This window comes from Rhopilema esculentum, unplaced genomic scaffold (assembly GCF_057945365.1).
Source record: "Rhopilema esculentum isolate cy_ngs unplaced genomic scaffold, ASM5794536v1 HiC_scaffold_36, whole genome shotgun sequence".
Taxonomy (NCBI): domain Eukaryota; kingdom Metazoa; phylum Cnidaria; class Scyphozoa; order Rhizostomeae; family Rhizostomatidae; genus Rhopilema; species Rhopilema esculentum.
Window position 1 is genome coordinate 1,902,037 of NW_028300847.1, and position 26,634 is coordinate 1,928,670.

General features: G+C 35.0%; 1 protein-coding gene across 1 annotated transcript; it reads right to left on the reverse strand.

Moving 5' to 3' along the window:
* Nucleotides 1-1,292: 1,292 nt before the first annotated feature.
* Nucleotides 1,293-25,044, reverse strand: LOC148957217 (anoctamin-7-like). The gene is made up of 24 exons (XM_089115740.1): nucleotides 24,638-25,044; nucleotides 21,190-21,256; nucleotides 20,300-20,412; nucleotides 19,660-19,758; nucleotides 18,871-19,007; nucleotides 18,050-18,162; nucleotides 17,505-17,560; nucleotides 16,685-16,762; nucleotides 15,543-15,607; nucleotides 14,937-14,980; nucleotides 14,600-14,696; nucleotides 14,104-14,212; nucleotides 13,932-13,992; nucleotides 13,175-13,395; nucleotides 12,009-12,167; nucleotides 11,372-11,408; nucleotides 8,734-8,845; nucleotides 8,223-8,277; nucleotides 7,468-7,565; nucleotides 7,197-7,318; nucleotides 6,796-7,001; nucleotides 6,069-6,208; nucleotides 4,613-4,703; nucleotides 1,293-3,021 (listed from the first exon to the last, which is right to left on the reverse strand). Exons 1-24 carry the CDS (start codon nucleotides 24,677-24,679, stop codon nucleotides 2,845-2,847), a joined length of 2,499 nt encoding a protein of 832 aa, XP_088971866.1. The 5' UTR covers nucleotides 24,680-25,044; the 3' UTR covers nucleotides 1,293-2,844.
* Between the last annotated feature and the right edge of the window lie 1,590 nt (nucleotides 25,045-26,634).

Genomic DNA, 26,634 nt, shown 5'->3' on the forward strand with positions numbered 1-26,634 from the left:
AGAGAGAGCTGTTAACCAATCAAAAGGGGAAGTTCGCGGGTTTTAGCCAATCATCGATGAGCTGTTTATTTGTAGCATTTGATGCACCTGCTCAAGTGTCTCCCGTTATATTGTAAATTAGCATAACGCTAAGCGATCGTATTTAGCGTTTGTAAGATTCTACTCATCAACGCCCGATAGTCAAGGCCAAGTAATTTCCATAGCGACAGATTTCTTGCTGAGAGAATGTAAAGAACGTGTTTATTTTTTCTTATCAAAAGGAGAATGAACGGACACAAACGGAAAGCTGATAAAGTTATCAAAACAACTGTTGTTGAGGAGGTAAGTGTAAAAAATTGGCAAATCCTCACACCAGCTTGCAAATCGCGATGATTCATTTTTCAGGGAAAGGGTGTGGGTGGTAACTTGAAAAGGTATTTATAGCTGGAAGTACCATCTTTAGGGGGTATTTCCTATCATATTAAAAAAATTTGCATTTCAACCAACGGTTGAAGCATCTGAAACAATACATTTTCGCCAGAAAATGCAAATACAACGAATTATGGGGAAAATAATACACTCATTTTTTTATAAGGAACTGGCTTTAAGAAACGAGTACTGGACAGTCAGAAAAAATTAAGAAACTTCAGCACTCGAAGCAAACAAAATAAGAAACTATTAAATCGTGATAAAACTGAGAACAACGAAATTTTGTAAAATCTAAGAACATGATTGTCCTGTTGGCCTAGAACTTAAGATACAAGGGATAAAAATATACTTCCCACATCCAAATACAGCATCGGAACGGAAGGGAATCTCTTGACGTGTTAAAAAAGGTCACAAAGATTTCATAACATCATTCATGACATCATAATTAAGAAACTCTTAAGAAACAGTGAGTATTGAAATTTCCAGAACATTAGGAAACTGGAGTACTCAACATCGACCTTTGTTTCTTATAAAAAAAATGAGTGTATTAGTTACCCCATCAATACAGGAGAGCCTACTTCTTACATGGACAATTTGGCACGGAATATGGGTCCTTATATCACACAAAAACCGGACATAATAACTATTTTTTCTAGCTGCATCCCATTTGGATCCAAAACTACCCCAGCGATGTTTTTATAGGACAGGATCCATTTTCATATTTAATTCGTCGATGCTAAATCTTTGTTTTTATCAGGTGTAAAAACATTGCGCAATTTCTGCGGAAAAGGACGAAATTTGGACAGCATACAGCTTTCGTTTCTATGGAGGACAATTTATTTAATTCATGGTTTAAATATTTATGTTCAGGGCCTTATTTAACATGCAGCGATAATCAATTTGTGCACTGATAAAATGTTAATATTGTTATTATAACAGTCACAAAAAAAATGATAAACCACATTGAAATGGTAAAATACTTATCACAATTTTTATGCTAGATATACGTACTCGTTAAAAAACATTTATTACTAAAAAACATATCCATCTTTAACATCCTGTGAATCTTTATCGCGTGAATTGTAAAAACACCAAATAAGACCATTCTTGTTATTCTGCTCTTGGGTTATCCCTTTGGCGACGATCTTTCCCACTGATAAATCGACAAATGTTGGCCTTGGAACATACATAACAGTTTCTTAACCGGCATTTTCTTGTCGGCCTATAAGTATCTATTTGTTGTTCTTAAGAGGCAACTCCTTGAACGTGACTTTACGTTGTATTATGCCGAGATTCACCGCTCAACATCGGCAGAATGGGAATTGTATACCAAAGTATGGGCTAGCTTTTTCCTGGTAAACGTCTTTCTCTCTTGGTTGATGTTAATCTGTAACATGCTTCTTTCCTGATATCAAATGACCTTGTTTCCCAAAAAACGCAAGTAGCATAAGTAAAATATTTTTAGTTTGTAAAATATGGTTGTTGTTACACTTAATTGTCAGGGATGCCCCCCCCCCCCCAACGAAAGGTCTTTGCTGCTATCATAAAATTGATCAGCAACAATCAAGTGCAATATAGGCTTGAACATCTCTGATTTACTACTCACTTGCAGTTAACATGATGAACTTTTCAAAACTGTATTATAAATACAAGTCATTGTCACTGAAAAGTCTAGCGAAGAAATTTTTACACATTCCAAAACTTCTACTCGAATTCCGGCAAAGTTTTTTCTTTAAGTATAAACTAATTTCGCCTGTTTTCACGTCGTACTTCTCCAGATTTGTGTGTCAATTAAAACAATTTCTACGTCCAATTTGAGTGCAATCAAGTTTATATTATTGATCCATTTAGATGCACAATGGCCTGTATATCAGGTTATGGGCAATTTGGATGCATTAAGAAAATTGGTCCTTAACTATAAGCTGGGAGGTTTTACTCTTGTAAAGAATCAAATATTATGTGTACAAGAAGATCCTTAGAGATTGGAAGGGTGATTAGAGTTAAAAAAGAAATAAGAGGGTTTAGAAATATGAAGGGGCAAAGAAACAGGAAACTCAGTCCTAATCAGCATCGGTTCTATTTCTAGCTGCAGTCAAAAATATAGAAAACTGAATGTAGAAAAAAATATATAATTGATACTTTGACTTGGAAGAAATATGCGTCAATAAGAAACTTACTATTTTATATTACTTTCTTGTTACAATGACACAAAAATTTAGAAGTAAGGTCCAGGGACTAGAATGCTATCCAATGAGAAAATCATTACAAAAATCTTGAACTACGTCTTTGTAATGCTTCTTAAGAAATAGTGCATTCATGTCGCGAGAGCAGGAAAACGCCGAGATGACAGAAAAGGGGATTTGACATCAATTCTGTAGAAAAAAAGTCGAGATTGTAGCTTCTGAGAACTCACATAAACGTGCAATGCATTTAATACTATAACTTTCCCTCTATGCTTTTATCATCGAGTTCATCCTCTGTTTCAGCGAGGGCATGGCCACCAGACATGGCTCGTTTAGCAAGGAAGGCTTCTCGTTTGATTGCGATGTCAAGGCTTTCTGGGATATCTGGTACCAAGAAGTCGATCAGTATGTGCGTTGCAAATACGAAATGCTAAAAGATAAGAAATCCTTTCATTCTCTTAATCTCACAGAGAGGCCTTCCATGAAATCAAAGTTTCTTCAAATTGACTTTAAGTACGAAATTACTTTCCAATGTCTCCTAACTATGAAGCAATTCCGATTCATCTTTAACTCTCTATCAAGGAGAGTTTATATCACACGATGATATTTTCCAAAATCCAGAAAAATTTAGACCAAATTTCCCTTTTTGGAGAATGATAAAAGAGGAAGCTAGAATTTCTAATTAATTGTTATAAAAATTTTAAAACATCGATGTTTTACAAGGAAGGGAAACAAAAAATTGCAGGCATTTATGTTATGAGGACCAATAATACGTACTGCGGATAGCACATGCCTGCAATATTGGTGTATTTCAATGTGATGTAAATGATGCTAAGAAATATCTAGATGTTCTAGCTCCATTTTTAAAAAATTGCCTCGTCTTTCATTAACTATCAAATGCCTTCTTCCTTGAAGAACAATAGAACTATACTTTTACAAGCTGTCCACATCACGTATATTGTACAGTCTTTCCTTCTGTAATCAAGAGCATCCTGGGAATATTGCTTAATTGTTTTACTAGTATTGAACAGGTATATCTGGCTTTAGATTCCATAAAACAGTCATTAAGAACGGCTGCTTGTTTGGTACAGCTGTAGTTTTCACATTCTTCTGCAATTTTCTCCGAGAAGCAATACGAGCAAGTTACAAGACCAGGGCGGAATTCGAACACGCGATCAGTTATACTGTATGTCGTTCTCTACAAACATCGTTACCAGGTCTCAAATCCCATTTCAAATCCCATTCTAACTCACCTACACCATCCCTTTCTTTACCAATCTTGTAAGCAAGAAAACAAAGAAGCTTTAATTCCACCTATGCATTTATCCTTTGAGGGCCATTAAAATCAGGGATGACATATTCTAGCATTCGTTTACCCTTTAATTGACCCCTTTAATTGGCTTCTTTCATTTCATACTTTTTGAGCAAGGTTATGATGGCAACCCCGTCAGCACAAGCTGGTTTTCCAGGGGTCATGGAAAATCATAATTTGCAATTGAAATGGTATAAAACTGAAAACAAACTAATTACAAGAAAGAAATAAGAGATAAGTCCATTTGTTGTCATAATATTAGTTCAAAAGCAAAAAAGGGTGTTTTTGATATCAGGTTCAAAACTGCTACAAAGAGGTACATTAAGACATGCTTTCTGTAATATGACGGCGTTTACGTGCGGGAATGTAGTCGTGCGAAGAGGGTTCTGTTGCGGATGAAAGTTTCTTAAAATCAGAAGACAAAATCTACGAACAATATTGTTTTGCTTATTAAAGTAGCATGGACAATGCAGCGCATATAAATCTGCAAGATTGTTGTTTACTGTTGTTTGATGACGCGGATATACTTTGTCCTATTGAACGGCGCACTTAGCTTAATTGCCACAATTGCAGTATCACGTTTTTGTACTCTGTTTTTTTCATATATCTAAGGCCCAGTTGTCAGTTGTCATAAAGAGGAGGAATGCATAAAGGATGGAAGCTTCTCTAACAAAGAAACTGTAAATGAAATATGGTTTCTAAGACATACCTCAAAAATGATGACAAAGCCAAGCTTCAAAGCTAGCAGATGCCAATAAAACGCTGTCAAATGCCCATTATCATGGCGGAAATCTCTGTATCTAAAGACGATTAAACAAAGTTTAAAATGTTACACAATCTTTGGATTCTGAAGATGTTACACAAAAAGAATTACCTACAAGTTACTTTATCACGCTGCATATATCAAGGTTTCAATCTTCCAGTATTTAATACTAGATCTTCAATGGTACTGTTTTAAAATAAAAAGCATTTTCTGATCCCAGTTTTTGATAACAACCTGTAGAAAAGTAGATTAAAAGCTATAGCCTAGATGCTAGAGCAGCCATTTATAAGCACAATCGGATTGCATGTGATCTTTTGCTGCTTCAGTATCAAGTGTAGCGTGAAGCTTTAGAACAGTATGGTGTTAAATGATTGATACAGTAACTCATCTAATGGTTGCTAAAGGATGATCAAAACTTTATCAATGGAAGGGCGCCATTGCTTCTAGCCTCTGCTGCATTAACTTTCTTTTGAAATTAAGCGCTAAACACAAAATTTTAAGTTTGAAAGGAGTACCAAATTTAAGATGAAATAACGAAAGAAACCGGACGACCATAACTTCGTGCCGTTAGAGACAACAAGCAAATATGCACAAAAAGCTGAAATTATTACACGAGCTAGTAACATTATTACAAAAAACATATTTGCAATTGTTGCTTTTAATTGCTCTATCTGGGCTTTCGGTCAGATGTATCAAAACAAAACTCAACTTTTATTTCTTTTTCTTCTTTTTACTTTCTTTTTACTTTTTACTTTTTAAAAATCTGACATTACTATGAAAATGCTCCTAGGTCACATGATTTACGATCCTCGTTGTTTAATCCTTTCCTATTTAAAGTAAAATTGTTGCTTTTTACAGACTTTACTGAAGATGACTCCAGATAGAGTCAAAACGTAATTGTTGTCTAACTGATAATGTTTAAACGACTTTTGTCTACTGATTATACCAAACTGATCATAACTAACCCACCGATTTGTAAATTTATCGACTGACAATGGATTAGTCATCAGTTGGATAAATTTCAAAAGTATATCCCTCTTGGTCGCCGTGCTGATTATCTACTTTATGATCAAGCTTTCCAAGAAATAAAAATGCCCTTTGCTCTATATTCTTATTCGTACTCTTGAATTGTCTCATAAAAATGAATAAACTTCATGAAAATAAATAGAAACAACACAATTTTTAAATGATTAAAAGCTTAAGAAATTTAGAAAATTTTTTCTGAGAATCGACAATTTGTTTCTGACTGAATGGTCTGATAACATTATTTGTTTAGAAAGTAAATATTGGATAGCTTAAGGCATAAATTTGGCTGACGAAACGCCCTGTCTTCAAATAAAAAAACTTAAGTTAACAGCAATAAAATATGTATTCTGAATATGAAATTATCAAGCAATGTTACCTGCACGGAAGCAAAGTAGCATTTTTGGGAGATAAAGCCAAACTGTAGTTGAGATAGCCTTCCAATGATCCATCTTTAGAAACTTTGTAGCGATAGAGTAATTTTGGGAGAAAATTCGAGGTAAAAGCAATCAGGAAGGCCTACGGCACAAAAAGAATTAATATAAATAACATGGAGAATTATTGCCTCGAAATCTTCGATGCTAGTTACAATAAAAAGTAAAAATCCAAAAATTTGAATGATCGAAATTGTATTTACGTCACTGCTAATAGTTTTAATGTTGACAATTCGCAGGAATTTCACCAAAATTGAAACATTAAAAGATCTTCAATTTCTGAAACATTGAATAATCAGTGGCGTAGCCACAGAGGGGTTAAACGTGTCACTAAGCTCAGTTGTAAAATTTCTCACTTTTGTCTTTGCTTGTAAACTAGGACCAATGTTGACATTGCATTCAATTTATTTACATTCTTCGCGAGTAAAACATCGGTGGTAAAAATTTCAAAAGTGCTTCCAAACAGCTGAAAGCTTGGATAGAGTTTGATAAATAGCTAGATTTTTGACTTGCTCACAGAATCACTAGCCATAATATTTTGTGGAAACCTGTTTGCCTTGCCCCATCACCGAAAATTTCTTGCCATCTTGAATTAATGCTGGGAAACTGATGCAAAACTAAATTTCAAAATTTTTAAATGAGTTGGTTCTCAATCAAATATGTGTTGCTTACATTACTAATAACAGCAATTTTTGCAACGGCCTCGAGAATATTGAACCAAACTCCAAGATCCTGAGCTCTCTCTGCAATCGGCCTTCTAGTTTCGCAAACCAGTTTATTGCTGTCGATGCGAATTTCGAAGATGTTGTTGGCCAAAGCGAAAAATGGAGCCAAAGGGAATGCAGCCACAAAGATTGTAATGAAACCAAACTGGATTACTAGAATGTGAGACAAATAGTTGATCAGGATTTTATATGCTAGATTTTTTGATAAAACGAATTGGTTTGATCTAAACTAGAGGAACTCTGGTTGGTTGTCTAGCTCTAGTGGGATGGGTGAGCTCCCTGTTGAATTTATGGCGCCACCCCTTTAAAATCTTAGCTCGCTGATTAACAATATCAGTCTGGACATACCCATTTCTAAATATTCTGCAAAAAGACCTTCATTTTCAGCCAGCTCATAGTCATCTTCCCATCTAGGCTTGTCCACATCTGACTTTCCTCGCTTTCTTTTCTGTAGCTTTTGTTTAATCAAACTGCAAAAAATATTTGAATTTTTAAAATTGTCAAAATATTCCCAATTTAAGTAGAAGGCGTGCATAAACTGATTCAACAAACAGTTATCCTTCTTTATTTGAATGATAAACATACAAATTGGAAGAAACACTTATTGAAAATATCTTACGGAATAGCTATCTCTTGGATATTTCCAATCAGCTGTTTGCCAACCATGATGATGACAAGTTGCTGGGCAAGTTCAATGAGGCATCCACCAGGTCCACACTTCGAGAAAAGAAATGACAACATGATGACAAGAGGACGTAACAGAAAGCCAAAAAGCGACAAGAGGACTTAAAAGAAAGCCAGAAAGCCAAAGTTTATGTTGAAATAGTGAGGTTTATACTGTACTTAAAAGGAAAAAAAATTATGATTATCATATAATTGACACCAAAGACAAAGAAGCAAGATTGGTTATGCTCGATATTTGCTTCTAACTATTTGGCTATAAACCTCACCAAAACAAGCTAGAATTTAGCTAGGCAGTTTTCACGAAAATTTAGATTGAACCCAGTTTTAGACCTTACTGAATAAAAGTCTTCAACTTCTAATTTTGTTGAGTCTTCGTTGCATGTAGCATTAATCATTTTCATTGTTAAAATTTGAATAGGACTTTATCTGCGGATGTTGCGCTTATGTCCTGAGATAAAAGGGACAATAGTCTACTGTCTAAACTAAATGAACTGCATTGGGGTGGGGTCAACTTTTCACTAGTTATTAGGTTAAAAAACACCCTTTATAAAAGTTAGCAAAATAGGAAATAAACAATAAATACAATTCGTTAATAGATTGTTTCCTTACATGCGTTGAAATCATTTAGAGTTTGGAATTGAATAGTAATTTAAGGTGTTGGTTACACGGTGATTTTATGACCCTGCCTACCTCTTCCTGCCTTAAACCCATCAGCTTCTTGTAATTTCCAGGATACCCAATTAGCCTTCAAAATGAAAAATGGTTATAATTAAATAAGCGTAAACAGCAGCTTCATATTGCCATGTGTCCAAGTACCAGCTGGAAATTACTCGTATTTTCGAATCATATTTTCAATATCAAAATAAAAGTCAAACGAAAACCTTTAAACTTTATTTTTGGAAAAATAACGAAAAACGGCGGTTGCCTGCTGCTGTGAGAAAATGCAGAAATAGTAAGTAACTTTTGTATCAGCATTGTTTGATCCATCATAATTTGACCAATGTTAAAAATTTACCATAATACACAGTCATTACAAATAAAATTCATAAAAATACACCCTTTACGAAAGCAGATAACGTAAAACTCTAACAGAATACAAGTAGACGTTCAAAGCTATTGAAATCTTTGGAATATTTCATGACAAAGCATAAATGAGTACGTTGTGTTATTACAGGAAAATATATTAAATAATTTCACTTACTTTCCCTTGAAGAATGCAATGTAGAAAATTGAGCCATAGAAGTTTACAAACTGGAAGACGAAAACCTTAAAGGTCAAGTTATCTTCATATTCGGTTTGCGTTCGATGCATCTCTGAAATGAGGAAGGGAACAGTTTGTAACAGAATTCTGCATTGCAAAATACCTAAAATTGCAGTTTATCAGCAGCAATCTTAAACGTCTTCGAGTAAAGGAAATTAATTTCGTGGTAAATTCTTCATCGGACAGGTAGAGACAGATAACGAGCAAAAAATCAGTTTGGCCAAATTTGTCACCACGAAAGTCTTAGTCAAAAGTGAGGTGAAAAAGCACCAGGAAATGAAAAAGATAATTTGTGCTTTTGTAACCCTGGGTTTAGAGTCTCCCTCAACAAAGAGAAGGAACACAGGGGTGGGGTGGGATTATTATTCTAAAGGCTCTAGCGCCCAGGACAAGATTGAATATAGCTAAAATTAAAGGTTTTTTTCATTAAAAATGGGTCGATAAAACAAAATAACTACTGTTCAAGTTATAAAAGCTTCTTAAGAAGCTAGCACACGAAAATGGCGTTATCCGCCATATGCGATTTTTTGAAAATCAATCTCTCTCATTTTTGGATTTGATGGGCAAGACTTGCGAAAAATGCTCATGATAATTTTGGGCCAAGATATCTTGCAATTACTCCAAAATCACAAACAAAATTGGTAGATTCTTCTAACATTATATAAATTTTCAGAAAAATATTTCGAAAGATATTGTTTTACTATATAACCAACGTGATTTTACATAAAGTAGCTCTAGATCAGGTAGATATCCAAGAGCTGTCTAATTATTTGGACCAAGACTCTAATCCTTAGATATAGCCACTGATATGTGGATATAACGCGTAGTTTATCATTAGAGTTTATTGTCTTTGTGTCAGCCGATATCTTTATTCATTTCTTGTACAAAGTCGTTATTTTATTGTAATTTTTTTCATTTTCGACGTATAACACGCACAACTTCACTGAATCATTTGATAATCATCATTTGATATCTTTGCTGTGTCTGTCTGCGAGCTAAAGATAGCATAACACAAAGTATGTAAAGGGTTTGTTCAAGAAACAGCATAGTTCCTTATCAGTAAAATTAAACTGCAAATGTTCCAATGAAAAGTTTTAACAAAAAGAATAAAATTTAGTCCGGAAATTTTTGTCCAAAGTTAGAACAAAACGCCCGAAAATATCATTCGACAAATTTTTGTAGGCATAAGATATATAGCCAAACAAAAGAAAACAGGTTTGTGCTAAAAAGAGTATTTTCTATTGTACATAAAGTCGTGTAAATTATTAGTTTTCTTAAATAATGCGACGATATCAAAAGAGTATTTTAGGGGAAACCATCACATCATGTACAGTGTCCGAGGTCGTTGCCAAATCAATAAGCCTTTTGAAGCCTTTGCAAGGGTTTGTTATGAACTGCAGTGGCGGATCCAGACTACCGCCATTACCGCTCGAGCGGTAGTCAGATTATTCAAAAATTATAGAAACAAGGATCATTTTCATGTTTATTCTACTACTTCAATTAAACCATATTTAATCATTGAAAATATTTGATCGCGCTGCAAACCAAGCCTTTCTTCCTAGAAACATGCCTGAAATTTCCACAGAGACAGAAATATTTTTTAATCCTTATCGCTATGGAAATTGCGTGCCAATTGCCGAGCCACATGTTTGCAAATAGAAGGCTAGCATGGGGGGATGATGAAATCATGGCTTGCTAGCTAGGGGGGTTGAGTCGGTGTAGAGCGGATTCGAGCTGCACTGAGCGGTAGTCAGCCTGCCTAAACCAATCAAATCGTCAGAAATCACTGCCAACCTGGGGGGATGCATACAAATTTTGTTGACAACCAATGAACAACTGAGTTGACTACCGCTCAGATGGGGGGTTGAGTAGTACTGCCGCTTAACACGGCTCAAACATTACAGAAAGATGGGGGGATGCCTAAATATTCTGCAAACTGTAACTTCAAAGCCGATGTGACCCATTATTTTGTACAAAGCACAACTATTCGTAGGAATATATTTTAAAAGAATATTAAGACTCAAATATTCTACAATTTAAGAAGGCATCAGGATTAAAAGTCAGGCCCACAATATTCCCTAAAAGTATGATTCTTTGTTTAACAAAAGTTGCTCTCAATAATTTAAAATTTTATCTAGCTTTTTAAACTTGTAATTTCCAACAGGTCTGATTTTCATAAGTAATTGTCCGACTAAATGCGAGTTTTAGACGACACTTCAAAATTCTGCCAAATGTACCTTTTTTTCTAATTCTATGGTGTTCCTCGTCTAAATGCCGTAATTTTTTAGAATATCCATCCTCAGAATATTGAATAAGATTATTTATTTCTTCTCAAGCTTGTTGTAAGGATACATGAAATTTCAGTAAAGCACAGCTTGTCTCTTGAAAATGGTCTACATAAGAAATTATAGAAAGCAATAATCATTTTAGAAAACCGGGTGTGACCAAGAAATGGGTGTGGTCTAAAGGGTGTGGTCAACCCTCTATCTCATTTCGGCGGTAGTCAGATTTTTGGCTGGATCCGCCACTGAACTGTAGGATTTAGTGCTTAAACATTATCAGACTTTATTTCACTTACCCCAGTGAGTTAAAGCCAATGCAACTTTCTCATAAACCTGCAGAGAGTATAAGCATGAAGCTTATTATGAAAAATAATTAAATTACTCTGACATATCAACCATCGAAGAGTTTGAATAAAGAGACAATTGAGTTGAAACCAGCAAAAAACAATAGCAGAGACTGTCTGCACTACTTCAGCTTATAAACACATCAATGAAACGGGCTTTCGCATTTGAAAAGCCGCCATACCGCCACTGACGATTTGTGGGCTATCTGTTTTGCCAAAAATAACCTTCAAGCTTATCTCACACAACAATCAATAGCAAACATCTTCATCTCTCATGCTCTACTCTTTACTCACTATCCACTATACTATACTCTCTCCCCTCTAATCTCTTCCTTTTACCCCCTACTCTCTTCTTTCTAACCTCTACTCTTTTCCATCTACTTTCTACTCTCTGGTATCAACTTTCTACTTTAAACTTATCTAACCTGCTCTACCCTACCCTACTTTATCTACTCTCCCTACCATCTTTATTTTCTCTACCCTCTCTTTCTATATCCAAAAATATCTACATAAATGTTCAGGTAAAACTCTGGCAATAATGAAAACGTTATCAAGAGAAAAAAGTATTAATCAATGTAAAAGTACTTACACGAGACAAAATCAGGATACACAGTAGGTTACAGAAGGCTCCTGATATATTTGCAATCTGAAGCGCACGGGAAGCTGACAGAGAACTCTTGGCCAGAGGTCTGTATACAAGAAGCTTGTAGACAATGACTCCGATCATGAATATAAGCACGAGAGAAACCTAGAAGAAAAATCATTTAGAAAAAGAGAAGTGCACATGAAATGGTATTTGCTTAAAACATACCTAGATAATGAAAAGCTGATGCAATGGGAAAATTCTGTTAGGATATTCTCAGTCTTAAGTAGGAAATTGGGCAAGTAAGTGCACTACAATTATCGTGTTTAGTGTACATAGAAATATAAGAAATTTTAAATCGAGTTCTTGTTTATCTTATGCGACAGTTAAAGAATGGGCTGTAAACATAACAAGAGCATTTTGCTCTGGTTTGTCAAAATTGTGGTTCATAGTTCTTTGGCACCACGGCACTATCCAATTGTGGCTACTGTATTGTCAGTGGGTAGTCATGCCTATCATGCTTCAAATGGCATCGTTATTGCAACGATTTTCTTGACAAAGGTACTTTATTTAAAACTGTGTACATTTTTGCGGTCACTTTGACTTCATAAAGACAAACCAAAATGTATGAAAAGCTCAGCTTAAAAAAATCAAATTTGCCTTCTACTTGTTAAGAGTTTAAAGGACAAGTGACACACTTTTCACCCTATCTTTTCTTTTCATTAACTTATAGATCATCATTTAGAAGTAAGTTTTTCCTGGTTTAGAACAAAAAATTCTAATCAGGGGGCGCAGGGGGCGCGATTTTGCTTTTTATCACGTGACCCTATGACGTACATTGTGATAACTCGGAATTTTCCTGTCATTAATAGAGAGTTTGCGAAACACGACGCGACAGGTCCAGACGAACTGAATTCGTTTAGAAACGTGTTGTAAACGTTGATATTGCACTGTATAGCAGTAGCAGCAATAGCAAATTATCACAATCTACGTCACGGTGTCACGTGACTCATTTCCCGCCATAATTTGAAAAGGGTTTTTAAGTAGGAAAATGAAATCAGAAAGGAAAAATATTTTAACAGCACTCTCATACAGCATTTTACTTTAAGTAAAAAGAAGAAAAAAATTTGGCGCCAAAAGCGTGTCACTTGTCCTTTAAATAGATATATTACCATGGTGACAATGACAATAATTCCAGAGAACAAGCGACGTTTTCTCTTGTCTTCTGGGAAGTGGGGCTCCATTATTCCAGTGATAGGGTTTCTTTCGACCGTAGGTGCAAGTGCAGCAAATGTGGGGCGTGGTCTCTCCTCCTCAGACTCGAAACCGAGGCAGTCCCAGTGATAGGCTAATGTTATCTCCTTTCGTTTCCAGAATTCCAAGAAGAAAACAGCTGGAAAATAATCGGGATTTTACACACTTAATTCCTATCACGTATGTTTTTATACACTACATTAAAAATTAACAGCGATAATTAAAAGATACAGTGCATACAAAAATATTGCTATTCATCAATACCAAAATGACACCCGGGGAAAAAGGCTGCCAATTGTAGAGAACAATAAAAAGACTACTTAAGTCAGTCTGAAATCAAGTCTTTAATCATAAATCAAGACATAAATCATTTCTATAAGGCTGAATCTAATTTCTAAAAAATTTGTGCTTTTATATACTTTACTCGGGTTCGCCTACATATTTTCTCCTAAAATGCCTCACACGACCATGTTTCTTAAAGAAATAATTCACAAGGATTTTGTTAACTCGGTAATCGTAAAGGCTGCAAATTTCGATGATTAAAATGTTACAACAATTCGAAAAAGCAATTTCTCTCTACAATTCTCCTTCTTTTTATCAATGGAAATAGTAATATGCAATATCGAATATGGTACTGTGAACCATTCATAGTTTAATGAAAAAATTGCGTCTTACCCCAGAATGAAACGAATATTGCAAAAAAGACAGTCGCTGCATTATCGAACAAATAGGAAACCTGCAAAAAAAATTTATCAACTTACTCAACAGTATTCTTTTAATAGATTAGAAAAATAAAGATGGAAGTATTTTTTTTTGAAAAAATACAAATGCTTTTTTGAAAAAATACCTTAACTAGATTGCAACTTTCTTTCAAATCCCAATACTTGCAGCCAAACTTTTCATCGCATCGAGGACACATTCTGTACTCTCCTTTTTTCGCTTTGCAAATGTCAATCCTATCAGGTCAGAAAGCAAAAATTATAGTGCATCGCATCAAATTATTAACAAGAGTACTCGGGTTCTACGTTTACTTCCCCTGCTGCATATATTGGTGAATTCTTTCATCATAGGGACACAGACAACTTATGTTGACAAATGATGACGACAGTGATAATGGAAACAAGAAGGTCAATAAATGTTAATAGGCAACAATTATAAAAAAAAGCAATGATGGAATAAAGAAGATTAAAATGACTGCAATAATTATGACAATGAAAACAATGATAATGTTTGCGAATGACGACTAAAATGATGATGTCAAAACGACAAGCAAGACGACGAATATGAATTTATTGATAAACATGACAATTTGCTGCCAATCAAAAAGTTTTCAACAGACTTACGCATCTTTGTTATCCAATGAATTAATAGTTAAAACTCCATAGATGAAAACAAGCAAACCAACAAATGAAGGAAGAATCAGCCATGCAGTATACTGGCCTAAAAGAAAGCGACAGTCAGACATTTCGAGGCATTCTAATAAAGAATTAGTTACTGTTCCTTCATAGGTATAAGGTATCGAAGAGAAAGGATAAAGGTTTAACAGTGAAAGTTATTACTAGAGATATTCAAAATTTTTCCCACAGAAATGACCTTCTTAACTAGCTTTACTTCCAAACTTAAATATTTTTACAGAAAGAATTCAAAATGTACACAATTAGGCTGAACAGGAAAACTTACCCAACCATGCAAAATATAAACCAATCTTCTCCCCAAAGTAGAATCTGACAAAGTAATGAGTTAATGAATTAATATATAAGTTAATTTAGGAAGCAAAAGTCTTATCTGGGAACCACGATTATATCGTTCAAAGTGATTATACTTTTAAGGTATATGAATCATTCCATATGCGTTAAAGAAAAACAAATGCTATGGAATATAAGAAAATAACAATTGTTCATTGAAATAAAATTTGATGACCAAATTATATCTATATGTCATTGATATTTTGACATGAAAATTGTCTTATATTAAGGATATTGTTAGCTGTTCTAATCCTAACTATATAATTGCACGTTCGTAGATTGCTAGTTGGTGAAATGTAAAATACGCAAGTCAAACGTGACATTTTTCATGATAGAACGAAAGCCAATTTGAGAAAGCCCAGCAACAGGGTTATGCCAGTGTTATACCTCTGAGTGTCGGAAGTGAAAGATTTTCGAAGCTTTTTAATTCTAAGCTCTGTAGAAACCGCGTCTCTATGCGCTGTAGCCAGAATCTGTTCCACTTAAACTGTTGAATGCTTTATATAACGAATTCAGGTTTAAAAACCTCAGTTTCACTAACCTTATGTGATCAAGAGGCTGGTATTTACTCCATTTCCCCCAGCGTCCCCAGTAGTTTTTAAGGATCTAAAAATTGAAAAATGAATATAAACGAAATAAAGAGGTGTTGTAGTTAATATGAAATAATATTGCTATAAAACAGAAGTTAATGCAGTCCAATTCCAAATAAATAAAATTCTATGTTATGAAAAGGCACAGCTGAATTTAAAAATAGGGAATTTTCAAAAGCTAGACAGAGTGGCAAAAAAACAGCAAAAATTCTGGGCTGAGAACTGAATCGTAAGCCTAAGCCATAAAAATAGTTTTCGATGTTTTGCGAAAAAACAGATTTGGGTCAAAAAATTTGGCTAACAGGACAGCTTTCTTTCGAAAAGGTAAAAAACAATACCTGGTTGATTTTTGTATTCTACGTTCTCAATCTCTTTTTATCTAGATATACCTTTCAGTTTAACTCTTAGCATGTACGAAACATTTAACTACGAATTATGTATTATCCAGAGAAGCGCTGTTAATCCGCAAGATTTGCGTTTTAAGCAATACAAAGGCAAAATTCTTCTCCTTTTGAAAAACGTGTTTGTCTTGGCACCTTTAATCAGATACAAAATGGTGCATAATTTCCCAGTCTACATTAAATGAATTAATACTGCAAAAAGGAGTTTGAGTTGGGAGAGAAAAGTTCAATACAAGGAGCAATTAGAGAGGGAAAAATCTCTCCAAAGTCACGCAACTCTGAATTCCCTTCACATTGCGTATATTTTCACGCTTAGAATTAATATAAAAATAGACTAAGGGGAGCCCTACATTGATTGCCAAAAGTATTTGGAACATCAAGCAATTTTGTTGTGTTTTTATTATTTTCAATTTATTTCCCGAATACTCCTATTCTTGCACCCTCTTTCCCCCAAAAGGATGCTGAAAATTTAGAATATTATCGCAGAAGTCGCAGAAAAATGCGTTCTTCCTAATCCCCTACGTCGTTTTGTAGTAAACCAACATTGTTCAAAGGATGAGGGGGGGGGGGGGATGGTTGAATTTGCCCTTGGAAACTGACGTTAGTGTACAAAGAATTTTGGAAAATGGGAATTTTGGGCCCCGAGATACAAAAAAGAAAGCTGTTGATACAAATGCAGTAGGTGAACAGACCTGTCTGTTATTCATCTCTGGCTCTGGCTCAATTCCTCCATCTTCTGGAGCCAAATATGGCTGACGTGTGTGCGGTCCCTGTGACAATAATTTTTTTAGTTAATTCACATGTAAAAAAACACAACTTCTAATTACATTGTTTCTAACCAGGACCATTGGAAGCGGGGAAGCGGGAAAATATTTGTCAAACTGTAGTATATTTCCTTTATAACAGTGTACTGAATGGGAAGCGATACAATGGGTAATCCTCCCACCCCCTCCCCCCCACCCCCCTAAATACGAATCTCTTTCCAACGGCACTGCCAACTGCTAATTTTCAAGGAATTAATGATATAACAATTTATAAAAACTCCAAAGAAAAGCATTCTGTGTGCAGCTCCAGCAATCACGCAGTGGCTGTATCTACAAACATTGATAGCAAATTGACAGCAAATTGTTTTCCAGAGCCATTCAAACATAATTTCAATGCTTAGTATAATGCCTACAATGAAATAACTTCGATACCTATTTACTGGAACCTAGCTCCACCCCGGGAGATATGACATTAGTGGGGTTGGATGAGTGATTCACGTTATGCTGAGACCAAGAGCCTACTTGGCCAAAAGAAAGTCTTGTTACGTTAAATTCAAGCTAGATAATTTTTTGTATCATTATTTTACATTTTCGAATTCCGACTCAAAATGGTGCAAAGAAATCTGTACAAATCAAACTTATTGGGAGAGGTTTCGGATACTGAAAGCCTTATACATACTTTGGATCTCGCAGTGGTAACAACTTAACGAATGAATAGATATAAATGATAAAGAAAATTTGATCTTACGACGTGAAGCGGATAAGCGGCAGCGAAGCAGCCCTCAGAAACCAATCTCTCAATACCTAAAAAAAAATACCTGAAGTCTACGTCTTGACTCTTCAAATCCAAAACATTACGATTTCCATCTAAAACGTGTGTATTACAATCTCAGTATGAAAAACTCGAGAAATTTTTCCTCGATTCGATTAGCCTAGCTTTTGAAAGAAATACTGCATGAAATTTCCCTCACGAAATTCCTGATATTATAAAGTATTTATTATTTGGATCGAGTGCTTTCGCTGTTATTAAGTATCCAATTGTTTTTAACACAGTTTTATGTAGTGGGACTTTAAATACATGAAGCTGAATCACCGTGTAGTGCGTATCAAAACGATCTTTGACGTAAAGTTGCCTAAAGATGTAAATAATGTAAAAAAGTATCAACGTTGGAAAATATCGTTTGCTGTACTTTTTGCAGACACCATAAAACTGTAAAATTCAGTTGCAGCCAAATGATAGAATTTTACGCTCTTGTCTCGTTGGAAATTCTTCTTTTTAACAGGCATGCTCACCTATTTCTCCCCTCTGCCTTTTTCCATATGGTGCCGTTTCCAAGATTTCATAAGCAACCCTTGACCTCTGGGTATCGTTGAAATATGTTTCGGGACTTTCATTTCCAATAAATCTAACAAAAATAGTGGTTTGAAATTATGCGATTAAAATTGATATTAGCTGTGAGCTGCAAAGTAAATACGAGAAAAGAAAATTGTCTGTACTCTCCATTTATATCTGACTCTATGATAATAATTAAAATCGAATGTTTTAACAGGATGATCTATCAGTACAATATATACTGTTATCATTAGGGTCTTGATATTTAAGCACTGATTAAAATATCGAAAAACTAAATACAAGAGTCCACTAACAGTCCAATCCAGAGATTGAATAATTTAAAATCAGATAAAATGATTTTCTAAAAATCGTCTAAAAAGGAGTTTAGATTCAATCTTTCTGGCACCTAGTGGTAAGTCATTAAATTCTTTCCCTGCCAGATAATAAAAACCTTTGCGTCATTCCAATAAATCTAACAAAAAAGGTGGTTTGAAATCATGCGATTAAAATTGATATTAGCTGTGAGCTGCCAAGCAAATACGAGAAAAGAAAATTGTCTGTTCTCTCCATTGATATCTGACTCAATGAAATCGATAACAGTTTTGAAGCGACAGGCATGTTCTTATCATAAATATTTTTGGCATCAAAGCAATCTGTTGTTTGTAGATGACAACTCCATATATTATTTGTTTGTCTTTTATGTCATTCCAGAGAAAGCAGGGAATCCTAATTATTCGTAAAAAGAAATGCAAGAAAGGAAAATCGTGGCAAAAATACCTACTTGTACATTTTTTCTGCTTGGAAAGTTGTTGTAAAATAGTCCGGTGGTGGATTTGGGACTTCTTCTTGAAATGGATTTGGTAGATGAAACTTCGCAAGCATTCGCTCGGTCCAGTTGGTTTTCACAGTGTCACGACGCTTCGATAAAATTTGCAAAACGTGAACAACAAAAAGCATGATTTTCTCAATGCAACACAAAACAAAACCTCGTGAAGATTTTCGTGCTAAACTTTTATTTGATCCTTTTGTTGAAATTGAGATTTAAGTTATACTTAAAATTTAAGAATTTTACTTCTTAACCAATAAAATACAAAAACTTTAAGTCATTTAGTCACCATGGTATCTTATAGGCAGCAAAAAATAACGGAATTGTAAAAAGAAACGAAAGTCTTTTTCTTTAATCGATTTAGAAAGAATGTATTGTTTTTAAAAGATGGATGTCAGCGTAATTTTACAGACCATGTTTGCAGGATTCTGACAAAATTGTGCAAGAAATGCAGGAAAATACAGGAAAGAAGCTTAAAAAACTTATGGTACTGCATAGAAAACAACGGCATTTTACCTGTGTGAAATCTCAAACACTTCAAAAATGCTACTTATAGCTATGATCTATAACTTTTAATATTTCCACGAAATGCTGTAACAAATAATTGGGTTTGATAGGATTCTTGAAAAAGTTTAGTTTAACGTTCTCTTCAAACTTAGTTTTTCTTTTGGCTCTGAAACAACGCCTCACTTAAAAAATACCACGAAGAATTGCTAAGCAAGCCAAATATATTTTATGTAATACCTGCAATGGAGCTCTGAAGCTAAGCTCCTCCGCATAAAATTTGAGTACTTCGAATGGACAATGGCATTTAATAAAATGCAGATTGTCGATTGTAATTTCCTGTCAAAATAAAATGTTTATTACAAGAACAAATTAAAAACATTTGTTATAGTTTCAAGAAGGTTATTTAAAAAGCTTAAGTGTTTTTTTCTGGTATAGTTTAGATAATCAAGTACACATTGCATCATTCGAATGCTGCATAGCACAGGAATAAACTCTTCTGAGACAACGCAACCGCAGTACTTAAACTTGCAGCGTCATTAGCAGACAACGTCCAAAGGTGATTAAGCATGGACAGCTTGAAAAAGTAAGCGAACTGCAAAAGCATTAGATATCAAAACATCAGATACAACTTTTACTTAGAAACGTTAGAGTCAACCAACAGATACTGCAGTGGCTTAAGCAATCTGTCAATTAATAACTGGCCAGTCAACAAACATAATAACACACGTTTATCGATTGGTCAGTAGTTGATTGACAGATGGCCTAGGCCACTCTGGTACCTGCCAATTACCTTCAATGGTACAAAATATTAAGAAACAGCGCACAGTTCGATTTGTAAGAATTTTGCAGTTTCAAAAATTTAAGCATTGTTGGTTACCTCTTCCATCTCTAAATGTGATTTTCTTAAATTTTCAAGGTATTTCTCTCTGTATTTTACTATTTTCAGATCTACTTCTTTGTCCACTTCTTCACTAAACACCAGAACATAATCTATGACAAAAGACATTATTTTGATAAATGCAGGGTAAACTTAAGGAAGTCATTACAATCCTTAATAGATTCTTTTGCAGCCATAAAAAGTGTTTTATTCAAAAGAAAATGCTTGTCTCTTAATTTTACAACTTCATCTTCTCTTCTAGAACATTTCTCAAAAGGTGTGTCGACATGGTTAACTTTACGTGGATTTGATGTAAATTCTCTACACAAAGTTTTAAGATTCACTAAAGCCCACGTTGCAATTTCCTTTTTGATACAGAGATCTTGGTTCTGATCAGCCGTAAGCTATGAATGAATGAATAGCTTGCAATATCTTTGGGGTGGTTGTAAGCCAAAGACAAAACATGTGAAACTTTCTTCAGACAAGGAGTGGCACAAACAATTATTCGACGGGGAGTCTAAAACACATTCCTTGTCCCAGGCTTATAAAACTGAGTTCGATTTTTTGTCAAAAAATTGGAAACTAGCATACTTTAACGAGAAGGGGGTGCCCAAAGCCTTCTTAATCCTTCAATAGTGCTATCCCTGCCTCCCAAATTATTCCCAGGGCGATAACCTTTATAAGTGTGGTATTTTTTGTCCTCCAGTCATATCCTCCTAAATTTGTTAAGCAGACACCAAGAAAGCATAACTAAGTTCCCAAAATTTGCATGACCATGTCCAGCAATATAAAATAATATTATAATAGCTATACAAATGAATATATGGATATAAACAGTGAATAATATATAATAGATATACAGGTTCCACAAATAAAATGAATAAACTTACCAATTTTCCTAACACCATCACGAAAAAAACAACCCATTTCACCATTTAGACCATCATCAGCAAGGTCCTACCAACAAAAGAGCCGTATAATCGATAATATCCAGTTCTCATATACAATAGAACGAATCGTACTTTGTTAAAAATTACACCATCTAATTCGTTTTTATTCCATAGTAAATGTGAGAAAAAATATTCAGCGAATGAAAGCTCAGACGGCATGATTGCTCTCTCCTCAGAAACAATTTATTTGTTGAGTTAACAACAAAACAACTTGATAGAAAGAATTGCACAACACAGAGGCCGCAGATATTGAAAGAAATTGATTGGAGAAGTAGCTAGACACGGTTGAAAGGGTGCAAAAACCTAGTGTATCAATATTTTTAATAGAGATTTTAAAAAATAGGAACATTTCCTAAAACGCTGGTTTTTAAAACAGAACAAAAATTCGAAATAAAAACAAAGCAATGATAAGGTCATAATAGATCACAAAACCAGTAGCAGGAAATTCAAGATAAGCAAATCTTTTCCTTGCTTCTCTTAGAACAGTAATACTTGAAAACACTGCATTCAGAACTGCCAGATACAAGGCCGGCAAAACCGGGGAAAGTGGGGCTTCCTTTCTGCAGAGCAAAATAAATTTTTTTGAGACAAAACTGGAAAGAAATGTACTTTATCATTCTGCAAGTAACTGTTGTGCTTTAAATATGCCCATAGCTTTAGCTTTGTTACTAAGTCTTTACCAAACAAGGCCCAAATAAAATCGAGCACGGGAAATTAATCGAAAAAATGGGCCATTGTCCAAGTTGAACAATAAATTACAGCTTGGCATAGGAAATAGATCAAGAAACCTTATCCACAATAATTTGGTGCCACATAAAATGGTGGAGTTTCGTTTTCCTATGGCTTAAATTTGGCTCCAAAGATCTATTTGATTAGTTATTCGTGATATGCCATAAACATTCCGCTCACATGGTTACCTTCATGGCTATCGTTGGCAACCGAGGACAGATATTTCCCGTCGCCTTGTTTATCAAGACTGATGCAGGAAATGTTTTCAAATTGTGCTTTAAAATTCGGTTTTATTTATTTAAATTTGCAGAAACTGTAGCCTGTGTTCCAGACTTTCAAGTTGAGGGTATGGGGCACAGACTAAGAAACTGTGGCATCTTGGTAATCTTGGCGGGGTTTTGGGCGGTTGCAAACAGTGTGGCTAAATCTCAAAAAGACCAGATTGGAATTATGCCGAATTTGCCATGGAATTGTGCTAGATTTGCAAAAATTATGCTAAATTTCAAATCAGGGCAGCCCTGCTTGAGAAAGAGGCTAGCGCATGCTCAGAACATCAAAAGTGGCCAGAGTTGCCATTTGGTCTTTTTGACCACTCATCTAAAACACAGTGTACTCAAAATTGCCATCTTTTCTACACAAAAAAGCCAATTTAGATCAACGGTTTTGACATTTCTTAACCCCTTGGCCGTCATAAATTGATTTGGCTGAAGAAACAAAAGTTGGCAGAATTCTGGCAGCATGTTGCAAAAACCACGAAAAATGCAAAGGAAAATTAATTTTTGGCATAGATAATATTCAAATTTTTTAGAATTATTTCAAAATTGCAAATAAAGGGAGATGAAATGAAGTAAAAGATAACAGACTATGTAAGATGAAAGTAAGTGAAAGCTTTTGTAATCTATCACTCCACTATCACTCCCAGTAATTAGCAAAAATTTAGCTTTTTTGTGTACTGCATTTAGCTGGCTGAATTTGGCAACCAACCATGAAATCTTTGGCTGCCAATCATTCAAAACAACTGGCAATATCCTGAAGGTGGAAAGTCACAATTTACTCCCAAAATGAAACCACAGATGCTGGTATAAAGTGTTTTCATTTGGTAACGATAGACAATGGATCAATGGAAACAATGTTTCTTCTAAATAATATCAGAATTATGCCAGAGTTATGCTAGATTGCAAAATAAGCCCTTGGGGGATAATTCGAGGACTTACGGTACACATTATCCAATAGTTCCGGTAATAAAGTCTCCTATAATTTTATTTTTTGATCTAGCGCCTGCTTTACAGGTGCTTTACAGGGCCGCCGGACGCAGGTTTGAGCAGGGGGGCCAAAAGGAATAAAAAGGGCACAAACAAATATTTTTTCATAACATTGGTTATTGCCAAAATAGGACAGCTTTCATGATAATTCAGAACTTAAGAAAAAGTTACACAGCGTAAATGGCTATGTGCTCCATTTAGGAGTCACGCATTCTTGGGCATACTTAATTGTATAATTCCTCATGCACGTTGAAGTTTTTCGTTTGTGTAAGTCTTTCATCAATGTATGATTCATATTTTCTTTAAAATTCGATTTACCTATTTTGTTTTTGATTTCCATTGTAAGTGGAGATCGCGGCAGGCTCACACATGGCAGGTGCATTATATTCGTCAAATATTCCAATTAATTACAACATACAAAAAAAAATCCACATTTATGCGATCATTCATATAAAAGTAACAAAAACTTACAAGTTAAACAAAAAATATAGTGCACAAAATTGAAAGGAATTATCGAAATTTTAGGCTCTATCTATTTCAAAGCCAGTTTCCATTCTCTATCTCTTCCAAAATTTAGCAAAACAAAAAATAAACAGCTAAATTGTTGTCTCTAGACCAACTGAATTTTCCGAGATTATATACACTGCGTAATAGTACGCTGGTCGACCTGGGACCTACCGTATTCTCTCTAATGAGCGCCCTCTCTCTAATGAGCGCTCCCTTTTGCAGCAAAAATCTCCAATGAGCGCTCATTAGAGATAGTATTGGAAATTCAGATATTCAAGATGCTACGCCAGTGTTTATGCAAATCGACGAGGGTTCCGACTCGGAAGAAATTGACATCTTGTAAATTTTTTGCTTTAACAAGTGCCATGCAAATTCAATATTAATTTTTGTAAAGAAATGAATCTCAAAGCTCAGTTTTTATTGGTGGATATCTATCTATCTTCGCGCCCCTCGCCAATGTGCGCCCCTCTCCAATGAGCACCTTTCTCTAATGAGCGCCCCCTCTCTGAGGCCAAAAAATAAAATGAGTGACCCCGGCGTTCAACACAAGTGTTTTATCTTAAAATCCCTGCAAATCCCTTCGTTTTGGTGGAAATCTCGTGCGGTATTTGCAAGAGTGAATTGCCCCTTGCGCTGAAGTACATGCCATATTTAAACTTGAACCAGTAAGCCCTAGCTCCTAATTAATGAAATTTCGGGCACTGATGCACAAATTTCGTCTGGTTGAACTCTATTTGACGATCCCTCCGGAGTCCGTCATGTCCCCTTCGAAGTTATCAACTGACTGTTTGCATTTACAACAGCCAATGATTAGCTGTTTCAGATATCAACCCGGAGAGAGAAGGAAAATTATTTGAGAAGGATGTGAATACGAAACAAACAAGGCTCACCATGGTCTGGTATCCCTTAATGAAACTTTCATCTTCGGCCATGGTTACGAGTAATCTTCACTACCAGTACTCAAAGCTTCAGCATCGACCAAATTCAAAGTTTTGATTTGGTACAGCAAAACTCTGGCAAATAATAAAGAATTATGTAGCTATTAGCAACTTCCTGTTGCCATTTTGCCAGCAGTCAGTATCGTCTCCTTTTCAAATGTTGTTCAGTAAACAATATCAATGAGAGCTGATTGACAAAGGTATTGATAACGCTCCGCCTTTCAACTATTGTTATGGTGTTGTTTCTTTTGTTGCACCAATCGAGGTCACGCATTGTAATGCAAATATACTCTTTTGGCACCATTTCCCTCCAGGTCAACAATGGGCATTTGTTGAATATAATTTGTACTCAAAACAAAACGGGTCCCGGCAAGGAATTTTTATTAGTTTTTAATAGCACATCAAGGGGTCTTGGGTCTCACTTAATATAACTGGCGGTCTTTTTAGAATGTCCCTGTCGGGAAGCGCCTAGCACGGGCGGCGCTAAAAAATTCTTAGGGGGTTCCCATTACCAGGCAAGCAAACATTAGAAGGACCTTTTTGCACAGAATTATCTCCCAAACAACTTAGCACTGTAAATCACCGCAAACAATGACCACTATTTTCTCCTAAAACAAATTCAAATTAAAAATTCATGAAATTCATTATATATAATTTCCTTAAATATGCTCTTACCTTTAGCTTGGTTACTATGTCCTAACCACAAGGACATATATGAAATAAAACATGAAAATTTGATGGAAGAAATTAGTCATTGTCCAAGTTGAACAACAAATAACAGTTTGGCATAGGAAATAGATTGAAAACGATCCAGAATACCTTTGCCAGCACAAAGTGATGGAGTTTCGTTTTTTCTTCGGCTTAAACTTCGCTCGCAAGATTAACGGATTACACTCTTTTTTATAAGAACCAGTAAATTTAAGTTCAGGCTGACTGTTCTTAATTTTTTCGAAAATCCGAGGCTGGATTGTTCTTAATTTGTTCTTAAATTAAGAGGGTGTATGCAGTGCTATTGCTAGCTTTTTCGCTCTAAGGAGGTGTTCAGGCCTCATTTGCCAACAAAGTGAGTGAGACAGCCTTAATTAGCTGACAAATTTGAATATTCACCGAAAAAGCACCCACACATCGCTAAAATCCTCGATTTTCAGAAAAAACTTTGTTCAAAATTGCATTTTGCAGAAGCTCAGCCTCAGCTTGTTCTTAACTTCTGACCAGTTTTGAGGCTCGTGTTCTTATGAAATTTTTCTTGTGAAAAAAGTGTACTGTTATTCTAGCTTCGTTTATAAAGTTTTGCACCGAGACCAAATTACATTGATTCGATGGTGAAAGAGACTGTCACTATGATGTGGCCATATCTCAACCAGCTCATCTTCCAATCCCAGAAATATCTTTTGCTTCTCGCATTCCCATTCTAAATTTCTTTTCAAGTTGAATTCTATTTTTGTTTCTTTCTTCTTCTTCTTCAAAGTCTCAAAATCTCGTTATTAGGTTTCACAGTGATTCCTTCTAATCTTTATATAGCAGCATTTATTGTTTTATCGTTTTCCTCTTTTCAAAAATTAGCTAAATAGTTTACAGCTTTGTTTTACTTTCCTCTTATACGACAGGACGTATAGCCAATGATGATGTTTGGTGCCCTCCCTTTGGCAGCACTAAACATTTCGATGGGCTTTTCAGCATTAACGTTGTGTAATGCGAGGGGTGAATCACTCTCAAAAATCTCGTGAACCTTTCACAAAATAAGGAAATCTCTAAAAACATTGTTGAGATCTCAAAATATTTAAAATAAATTATGAAATCTATGAAATCTCACCAAATCCTAAAATTTTGCTGAAAGATTTTGCAAAACCCAGGAATATTTGAAGCTTATTTGAAACGAATCCTCGTCAAAAATCTTTGCAGTTTAAATATCAATATCTCTTATCATTAGAAAAGCGTTCATATTAAGC

Bases quoted from the DNA above. Each gene is read 5' to 3' on its own strand.
- LOC148957217 (XM_089115740.1), bottom strand. From the start codon at position 24,679: ATGGCCGAAGATGAAAGTTTCATTAAGGGATACCAGACCATG. The intron at 17,561-18,049 runs GTGAGCATGCCT...ATTTTTTTTTAG, and splicing joins AAGGCAGAGGGGAGAAATAG to GTATTGAGAGATTGGTTTCT. The intron at 13,993-14,103 runs GTATTTTTTCAA...TTTTTTTTGCAG, and splicing joins AAAGTTGCAATCTAGTTAAG to GTTTCCTATTTGTTCGATAA.